An 11,065-nucleotide genomic window follows, 5' to 3' on the forward strand; every position below is an offset into this window, starting at 1 on the left:
GGATACAAAAGGTTAGCTACAAAATGAACACTATAAAAATAGCAAACTTCTTCCGATTTTCAAAAATTGCCCTTGTATCTGCTTCCTCTTTGGATAACAATGGACTTTTAGTGACATTTTCTAATGAGGTGTTAACCATTTTTTTTTAAATAAATGCAGACATTTTGAAATCGTTGGTGTGTCACCTTCTACAGAGGTAATTGTGTTAGCAATTGGTTCCAGAAGCATAATGTATCCTTGTACCCGGTCCCAAAATATATCGCTTAGAGCATTTTTTTTTAAGTTGGGTGTTTGCTTACTGCCTTTTCAACTTCTTCATTGATAGCCATCCTTTTTATTATTTGTTTGTTAGCAAGCAATGATTGTAGACAAAGAACTAATGATCCCCATCTGGTAGGCACTGGGAGTTTAAGACTGCAACTTATTTTTAATTCGTTTTGTTTTTCCTTTACCCACGCAGATAATATGTGGCTTTGTCGGATGGCCTTTGTAAGGGCAACAGCCTCGGCAGTAAACGATTTCAGACTTGTTAAATTTTTGAGATCGGTAAATATTAAATTAAGAGAATGAGCAAATCATCCATAGGTAAAAATGTTATTATCAAAATCATTTTCAATCAAGGCCCAAGCAGCTTTCATGTTTGCTGCATTGTCTGTGACTATACCAAATACCTTTCGGGGACCGATTTCACGTATTACTGCACCAAGGGTTTTTGCCATATATTCTGCAGTATGAGGTGCAGTGCCTGTGGGCATAATTTTAAAAAGGAATGGCTTTGGAGTTGTTACAACAAAGTTTAGGACAGCCTCGTTCCTAATATTGGACCATCCATCCACCATTAGTCCAACAGAATGTGCTCCAGCTTAAAGTAAAGAGATAATTATTTTTAACCTACTAGCATAATGTAGGTTTACTTATATTAAAGTCGGGCCGTTCTAAAATTACTGAAATATATACGACGGACGGTGTGGTACAACACTGTACCGCATCTGGTTGCTGTTCAAGGTCTTTCCTGTTAAACTTCGTCCGTAGTACGTTGTTCAGTGGTAATTTTACAGCGGCTCGCCTATATATTGTCAATGTTTTAATAAATATAATACCAGTAAATTAAATATTTTTTTAAAAATTCCAAAATTCCCCAAATTACATTAGTTTTAATGAACTAATACGGTTCCAACCGGAGTCGATGCCAAATTACATCATTTTGTACAACACTCCTTGGTAATGATGCAATGGCATCGAAACCGGTTGGAACCGTATTAGATTATTATTAAAACTAATGTAATTTGTGGATTTTCTAAAAAATACTTAATTTATTGTTATTACGCAGAATTTCACATAGTAAGGGCCGAAACAATAAATTTTAATAAATATGGTAAAACTTAAATCTTACCAATGTTTTCCGAAACCATAGCCTTTACACGTAGGTGCTCACTGTCTAATAGTGGGCCTGATACAAGGTGTCGGGTTGGTATCTGATAAGCAGGTCTGAGAAATTTAAACAACTTCTGCCACTGTATATTTTCTATTAAAGCCAGTGGTGCTTGACTTGAATAGATAGCCCGGCTAAGCAGTTCATCGGCTTTTACTTTTTGTTCAGGTGTCATTTTATCCATGAATGCGGACACCTCTTTAGATTGTGATTTCGGTTTTTCTGTAAATAAAATTCCCAAATTTATTAAATTTAAAAATAAGTCTGTAAAGTAAGGTTATCTTTAGGAATTTCTACTAAATAAAGAAGAGGGAAATTTGGAAATATTTTTAGAGCTTTGATACATACCTTTAACTTTTTCCTCCCTTTTTTTATGTATTGTTTGTAATAGTCCAATGTTTCGTTGTTTTCTCTCCGTCACTCCATACTTTATTTTAACTTCCTCTGGACATTTTAGGCATTTTTTAATATGTTCCAACAAACGTGTCCCATTTTTTGATAGTTGAAGTGTACAAAAAGTACACTCTACTTGAGGAGTTTTTTTTTTCTGTGTTTTTAGCATTTTAAACAGGGAACTTACTTTGCAACTTTTCCTTCCCCGTGATTCCCGCGAAGAACAAGAACTCGAATTCGAAGACATTATAAACATTCAGTTTTTGTCACTAATGTCACTACAGTAGGTAACAAATAATTTATTATCATAAAACACAGAAAATATAATTAACAATAATTAATTTATTTAAACACACTTAAATAAGCACTAAACACAAATATTTCCGGCACAAGGCAAGTAAATCACAAAATAACAACAGAACACCTGCAAAAGCTAATCGGTAATTCCCCGGTTTTCTCAGCGCCAACGAATACGAGCGTCCTGCTAAATTTCGGTGATTCCCCAAAAGCAACGACGTAAAAAAATAATAGATAAAGGCAGTAAGGGTTTAATGTTTCAATATTTTTTAAAAAGGAATGTCAAACACTGAGTTTCTAGATGTTTTGGATACAATATTGAAATATTGGGTGATTTTTAGGCTTACAAACAACTCCTAATATTAATATTGTTAATATTACGTTGAGAAACTAATAAAAAACAATTAAAAACAAAAAAACACGTTTTTTATTGTTTTTTTTTTTCGTTTTTTTTTTAGAATTCCAAAAAAACACGTTTTTTTACATCACTACACATAGCTAACTGAAACCTTTCATTTATTCGCATTCCGTTGTAAATGTTCATCTAAGAAGTAGGTAGTCAAATTTAACCTAATATACAATTTCTTTTATGACGACTCGTTAAATCGTCATTGGATCAACGGAAAGCTAGTCCTTGAGAAGCAACTAATTTAGTAGTGACAACAACTCTTCTTAGAACGTTTATCCAATAAGTAGTCAGCTTCGCGTTCGACTTGCTCTTTCAAGGCAGCGTCTATAACTCCAATTATTGATGATCTTGTTATTAATGTGACCATATAGTTCAGATGAAATTTACTTTCTTCGTGAGGTTTGAGAAAACTATTCAAATGTTTCCAGTGGGTCCATCCAAAATCAGTTAAACTATTTTTTCAATTGAAAATAATTTGCACGGGTAACAATAAACAGCTTTAGCACTTGCGTCGTATATTAAATCTCTCTTTTCTTTGCCTCCATTGAGTTTTCCTGTATTGCCTCTATAAAAGTTGCTTCCATTTAATCTTCTATAATAAGCTTTGTCTCCATCTTTGTCATCAGTCTTAAAATCAGATCATTTCGAAATCGCAGGTATTTCGTCGTCGTTTTTTCTACTTTGGAAAATATGTAGATTATTTAGCGGACTTTACTTTTTTATTAATAAAAGGAAAGGGTCCCTACGGGCCCCTCCGGGACCCGGGCCCCTGGGCGCCCGCCCCAAGCGCCCAGTGCATAAACCGGCACTGATGAAAAGCATACGTTGAATAGTTTTAAAATGCTGGGCAAAAATAGTTTTTAAATTTGTAGATAAAACACCCTGTAACTCAGTAAGGGACCATATTTTATTTAAGTGTTTTAGGTTAAATCTTCGTATTGTGTGCTAAGGTTTCTCCAGTTACTATATGGACAATTAATAATGAAACACCCTGTATAATGCTCTAAGGTACATAATCCCTCTACAGTTTTTATAATTGTTCTTATCTGTTTTTTTATATTGTCGTATATAATATCACAAGAGAGAAAATTTTGCCGGCAATATTTTCAACTGGTATGAAAGTTTGTTGCCTGGCAATTTTCGCGAATTAAATTTTGACTTAAATCACGAGACGTCAGTCGAGTGATTTTGTCAAAATTTCATAAGCGAAAATTACCAAAAGGCAACGAACTTGAATGAAACCAGGAGAAAATTTTGCCGGTAAATAATTTTTTCTCGAATGATATTCGACAAGACTATTTCACGAGACAATTAATGCGCCATATCAACGAAATATAATCTTTATTTATTTGTTATTACCAGACATTTTCGTGACGGATCTGTCATAAATTTGTCGCTGAGAAATCACGTCGCTAAGGAGTTTTGTCACTAGGAAACGATGCGTTGCTATGAAGTTTTATCAGTTAAAAACAGTCTAGTGAAATAGTCAGTAACATTCCTCTTTTCGAATATTGTTTTTTTTTGCTTCGGTAGCCAAATGTAGTTTATATGTTGTTTTTTATGAAATTTCCTCCGTACTTTGTTTTCCGTGAGAGAGACAGAGAGAGACAGAGAGAGAGAGAGAGAGAGAGAGAGAGAGAGAGAGAGAGAGAGAGAAAAGTGAGAAAGTGGAAATTCCAACATAGCTAGAATAGATTCCATGGGTCGCCCATGTTTCCCCAACTGTCATCAAAACGACTAACTTCACGCGTAACTTTGATACGAGAATTATATAAAAAAAATATGCATTGAAATCCAGATCCCGTAATTTTTTAAACGTTATAAAGTGAGTACAAAGATATACATCTGGATTTTAATGCATATTTTTTTATAATTCTGGTATCAAAGTTACGCGTGAAGTTAGTCGTATTGATGACAGTTGGGGAAAACTGCCGCGCCCGGTTCCATATATTCCATATTTCAAAATTTTTATTTTTTAAACTTGTACCGAGTAAAAGAAAAGAAATTCTTTTCTTATGTTAAGTTTGAGATCCCCTTTAGGGAGGACAAGGTACGAGGGTGGGTAAATCATATGTTAGTCTTATGTTTTGTGAATATTGTATTTTTTTAATTTTCCTGATATCTTTAAAACCAAAGAAAATAGACGGCTTTATTCTTTAAAATGCATTTTAACTGAAACAATACTAAATTAACAATTAAAAATAATGTTACCACAATTTAAAAACAAAAAGACACATAACGCAAACAGTTCTTATCGACATAACCATGTGAGCGGTATGCACAGCGCAACAAAAGGGGGACGAGATTGTATAATGGAGGCTCTATGATGTTTTGCAGTGGAATTTCCTGACAGTTAGAACGAATTTGATATCTTTACGTGTAGGCTTTTCCAAAGCGAAAGGTAACTACAATATAGAGGTTTACTTTCTTTGGACACTTTGTTCCTTTCGCACCTTATATGAACTAATTTCATCTTAATGCATTATAAGATAAGGCATCCTTACGCATCGCGTGTCTTTACTCAATGTTTAAGTGAGGTAAATATTCAGATATTGAATTGGTCAATCCCCCTCACAGTCGCGACGCGACGTTAATCCTATTGATCACTTATGTGATATCGATAGACAATTAAGACTTTGTCAGCGCCTTTCTGTTTCCCTGCATGATATAGATACTATGGTTACTACAATCTGAAACTCCATATTATTTATCAGAATTAGAGGGACAACACGCGATGCGATATTAGTTTACGTTATTTTTCTTTTTGCTGTTAAGTTTTTGCTAACCGTGGTTTGGTTTTTGTTAATTTAGCATTGTTTTAGATAAAACCATTTTTTGTCTATTTTCTTTGTTTTTAAAGATATCAGGGAAAAAATGAAATGTTCACAAGACATAAGACTACAACATGATTTCGATATATATCTTTATACCTTTTCCTCCCTTCAGGGTGTCTCAAACTTAACATAAGAATTGCATTTCTTTTCTTCCTCCCGGTATTCTTTTAAAAGAGAAGTTTAAGTAAAACTTTGTTTAACAATGTAAATAACAGAGAAAAATCTAAAAATAATAAACGAAATAGCGGAATACGTTAATTCGTTAAGAGAAAATCAACTGCGAAAATGAGCATAATATTTGGTGGTGCAACAGTTTTATGTTTTGCGTATTTATAATAAACTGAAACTGATGAATATTTAAAAAAACCATACCTTGAAGAATAATATTTTAGTTCAGAAAGCCACTGCGCATCCGCTAGGAAAAATATTCCGATTCGGATTTTTTTTCACAATGTTGCTCAAAAAGGACCCCTTTTAACAAATCTGCATGTTGCCAGAACCAAAAGTGGGTCAAAAATTTTTTTAACGATTTTTTTCCTAAAATTATTTTTTTTGCATTGAACAAAGTTTTTTTAGGTTTTTTGGATCATTCCAAACAGATAAGATCTTTAGTGACTTTTCTCTAAAGTTGATAATTTTTGACATATAAGCGATTAAAAATTGAAAAATTGCGAAATGGGCCATTTTTAACCTTCATAAACTATAAACTATGTGAAAAACTTAAAATTTGAATGTTGCCAAGGTAGGTAGATATTCTTTAAACATCGATTGATGAAATCCCGAAGAGTTTTTTGCAATACAATATTCAAAACTCCTTTGTTTTTTAATTGCTAATTAAGCGTGCGCGACACTATTTTCCACTGACAATATGGTGCAAATGAAAGGAATAAATTCGTTATTTCGTAAATCGGCGACTTTAAGGAAAAATACCGAAACAGGTCGATTTTTATTTTTAAGTTATGATATTGTGACATATATGGTATACTCGTGACGTCATTTGTCACTTTACACGGCACTTTTCACGGCGTGCGTGAAAGTAAACTTCCCGCACGGCGTGCGGGAAAGTAAAGTACCTTGTAATATGGCATTATAATATTTTATACTACATGCAATAAACAAATATTTAGAAATTATTTACTAATTTATTTCAAACTTATCTTATTGTGTTCATGTTTTAATGAAATTAGCGCGAAATTCGATGAAATAAAATTATGTTGATATAATATTTAAAATTCAGATCAGTAGACAATTCCAATGGCTTTAAATCGTCGTCATGTAAACAAATATCGTCGTCGTGGTAACCTATTATATTGAAAGTTTGGTTTTGACAACCTTGTCAAAGAATTAATTTGTGTATATTCACTTCTAAATAAAAATTGATATAACTCTATTTTTTGTCGCTTTTTTTCAAACGTACGGCCCTAGAAAAAATATTGTTCCTAACTCATGCGGAAAGTGTCTTCCCCACACTCGGCTGCTTGCCCGAACTCCGCTATCGCGTCGTTCGGGTCAACGGCAGTCTAGTGCGTGAAAGTATCACTTTCCGCACTAGTTGGGAAAATATCTATTTTGAAAATCCGTGTAAAAATACTTGTTTTTGAAATCCCAAAGTAAATTTACTCTACAGTCAATATTAACAAAGCTAATCAAATTGTTTATAAGCCCAAAATGACTCTACTTTAGTAAAATGTTTTCTGAGTGATAAAAATGACTTTTTTATGATTTTTTTCAATACTTTGAAAATATGACTATTCTTCTTTCATGTGGTTTCCATAGAATTCCTATGTTAGTATTACTTTCTGAACAATAACATTGCGAAAAAAGGTCTTTGGGATAAACAAATTAAATAAAATTTAAACTAATTGACGAATCGTCTTAAATTTTTTTTGTGCATTATATGGACTGTTAGTCTCAAGTTTTCTTGCAGTCCTAAGATCATTTTCACAAAAGTTATAGCAAATATTTTATCTTCGAAATTTTAGTATAATTTTGCAATTTCCGAAACAACAAATGGTTGGAACAAAATTCAAAAACTGCCATTTTAAACCTTGGCTCATCTACTGAAAGAAGAATATTATAAATAAGACATTTAATTACCCTTATTTGTTCATAACTAAAATGCTCGTCCGATTTGTGACGGGAATTTTTGTATTTATAATGTATTAGGTATATAGTACCCAAAAAACCTATTTACAACCTTGCTGCTCAAGTGTCCCGACAAAAACCTTATTTCTCTGGACTACATTTATATATTATTATTATACTAGTTTTAAATTTACGAAAGTTAGGCATTAGTAAATTTAAATACAAATATGATATTTCAAATAAAAAAGACACGGTTTATTACTCCTAATATTATTCGTTTAATCAACATTCATCAACATGAATCGGTATTTATCTTTACATCGTGTAGGAAGAATGTTGATCAAACAGGTTTAAACTCTGTCGTAATTCACCTGTAACAAAAGATTGTTAATAATTGTTAGTCCCCGTTGCACTCACAATTTGTTGAGTTAATCAGTCATTCGTTTAGTGAAACGAATGCTCAATCTTACTGAGCCGTTTAATCAAATAATCAATCAGTCACTCACTGGCTTATCTGTGGCTTTTAATCATGTCACTGTTTTCTATTGAAACGTTAAGTACAATTGCAGATTTGCAATAAAAGCGTTCTACTATATGTTCGATCAAGCATCACTTTCAGGTGATATTTGAAGTGCTTATAAATGGGAAACTCTTTCAGTAAGCCTTTATTAAAATTTTTATAAATTTGGGATAATAGATCTGACCCCGTTTCAGAGTCCAGTAACAATACAAGGAGTCTGGCAAAAGATATAATTTTTTATCTTGATAAAAGTCTTGACTGTTTGAAATGTCAATAAGAATCTGAATAACGAAGTTTTTTATGGTATAAGATATAAGATATGCGTTACAATTTATCCCCGAGAACGGCAGTTATCGCCAGTGGCGCACAACCCACATACACGCGACACTATATATATATACATGAAATTTTCGAATTTCTAAATCTGACTTTCTTGATAATTTGGCCAAATCCGATCTTAAAGTTTATTAAAAGACTCGCTGATCCATATGTTAGTCATCCATTTCGGTCCAAGGGTGTGGATTTTACGGCCCTTCCCATTTAGGGTCTGTTTTTCGTTCTCGTGCCCAAAAACCTCAAATTTTTTCGAAAATTTAAGTCCATCTTTTACGGCTTCTGATAGTACTAGTCATTACCTTACAAACGCATGTTTAATTTTAAAAATCGGTTATACCATTCAACAGTTATCGAGCTCAGAGGTATGACTCAATTTCTATTTAAAAAAGGAAAAATGTTTATATTTATAATGTATGTATACCTATATGTAAGACAGTTGCACCGGTCTGAATTTTTTTTGTGTTAGAAGAGGGGGTCAGGGCCGATTCACAACCGGTGTAGTTTGTGACTTTTGACCACCCATAAGCCAGCTATAGGACTTGATAGGTACAAAACGGCATATTTTTGGGGGTATATATCTTCGGTTCAAGAAGAGACAGGAAAACTTCAAATACACCAAATCAATAACGTTAAGTTAAGCTTTCAAATGGTGTTTAAGCGGTCAGGATCAGACATACACACGGCTCAGTATAGCCAAAAAACTAAAAAACTAATGTTTGAAAATTTTTGGTTTTTCGACAATTACTGAAAATTTCAACTTACGAATTGCGCCAATAAATGAGCGTTTGTAGAAGCACTCTAGGCGCATCTAATGGTGTATACCTGGTATCGGGGAAAATTAAAATTTTAAGTTATAAGTTTCATAAGTATGATTAAATCTATTTTGGCAACGGACAATCCGAGTTCATTTACCGGCCATCCCAAAATTTTTTGTTCAATCTATTTCGAACAGAAAATATTGTGTTTTATATCTACTCAAATATGAATAATTGTTCAAACTTGTCACCTACTTCATCTTCACTGATGGTTTTACTTGTTGCTGGAATGGTCCTGTGAGCGGTCTAGGTTATAGAACCTGTTTGTTCAACATACCCTGTTGGACGTAACTGATCAACATGCCTCAGGATTTTTTGTTCATACACTAATATTTCATAATGTAATTGTCCTTTTCTTCCAGATATTATGCCAAATTTTCATTTTATATTGTCATTATAAAATATTGCTTAAACTCTATCTCCAATTTGAAACAATTTACTGTTTATTTTGGAAAAATTTGTTGTTTCTATATTTAAACTTGTTTTTACTAAATCAATTCTGGTTCTAAATGTTCGTCGAAACATAAGTTCAGCAGGACTATTCCCAGTACTGCTATTCGGTGTTTTTCTGTACTGCATTAGTAATCTGGCAAGTTTAACATTTAATTCACCAGGCTCGTCCATCATAGCTCGCAATTTCTTTACAAAATTTGAACGTAACGCTCAGCTTGTCCATTCGACGCTGGGTGATATGGAGCAATGGTTTTGAAAAGTATACGATTTGATTTAAAAAAATGTTGAATCTCATGCGATGTGAATTGTCTACCTAATACCAAATCATGCAAATATTTCATGTAAAATGTTGATTGTTGCCTTACTTGTTGTGGAAGTAGTAGGAATTGCTTCAAACCATTTTGTGTGTGCATCTACTACAATTGGAAAATTTGTATTTAAAATGGCCCGGAAAAGACGAAACCATGGTTCTTTAGGGAACTCCCAAGAATGAAGAGGGCCTTTTCTTTGGATTTGTTTGCACTAAACAGCAATTTCTACATGATTTCACCAATCCTTCTACGTCTCTATCGATTCCACTCCACCTAAACGTAACTCCGTGCAAGTGCTTTCATTTTGACAATTCCTGTATGTGCTTCTTGCAGTTTTTGAAGAACACGTTGACGGAGACTTCTTGGAATTAAAATTCTGTTGTTATAAATGCAACCATCTTCTAGTGAATACTCATGTGCTGCATTAGAACTTATTTTCCCAGTTTTTATTTCCTTTAAAAGTTTGGCGCACTCAAAATATTTTTGAATTTCTGAATAAATTGCATCCCTTGTAACCGGTAAGGTGTTGATTTTATTAAGACTTTAAGCACCGTCGTTATCAATCTCTTCATAATTTTCTCGGTTCTCTAAACATCTTGAAAAGTAATCTACATTTGCATGATCGTTTGTAGATCTGGTCTTGATATTGTACTTGAAACCAGACAAAAAGTTGGCATAAAGGACTAAACGTAATGTAACTGGTAATTTTTTTCTGAATGAAAAATTGTTAAAAGAGGTATATTATCCAAAATTATTATAATTTATCTTCCGTAACAGTATTGAAAACAAATTTTCAGTCCCCATATTAAGGCAGTTGCTTCTTTATAAATTTGGCTATAATTCCCTTCAGCCTTGGTAAGAGATCTTGACGAAAAGGCAACTGGTCGTTCAGTGCCACATTTCATAACGTTTGATAATACGGTTCCAAGACCAGTTGGTGAAGCATCAGTGAGTGGCCAATGTAACTGGCAGATTGACTTCAAACCGTGTTAAGACTTTTTAACTGATAATTTCTTCCTTTAATGGTTGAAAACTTTCTTCTCAATCTTTAGTCCACTCAAATTTTTCATCATTTTGTAATAAGTTATGTAAAGGATTTAATTTTGAAGAAAGATTTGGAATGAATTGATGAGAATAGTTTACAAGACCGAGAAACGTACGTAGCTCGGTGATATTGAAA

General features: G+C 33.1%; 1 protein-coding gene across 1 annotated transcript; it reads right to left on the minus strand.

The window, feature by feature from the left end:
* Positions 1–290: 290 nt before the first annotated feature.
* LOC126883964 (uncharacterized) lies at positions 291–2,438 on the minus strand. Its single transcript, XM_050649732.1, has 2 exons — positions 1,394–2,438; positions 291–862 (listed from the first exon to the last, which is right to left on the minus strand). The coding sequence occupies exons 1-2, from the start codon at positions 1,614–1,616 to the stop codon at positions 576–578; spliced, it is 510 nt and encodes a 169-aa protein (XP_050505689.1). The 5' UTR covers positions 1,617–2,438; the 3' UTR covers positions 291–575.
* Positions 2,439–11,065: the final 8,627 nt, after the last annotated feature.

The sequence above is a fragment of the Diabrotica virgifera genome, chromosome 4 (genome assembly GCF_917563875.1).
Source record: "Diabrotica virgifera virgifera chromosome 4, PGI_DIABVI_V3a".
NCBI lineage: Eukaryota > Metazoa > Arthropoda > Insecta > Coleoptera > Chrysomelidae > Diabrotica > Diabrotica virgifera.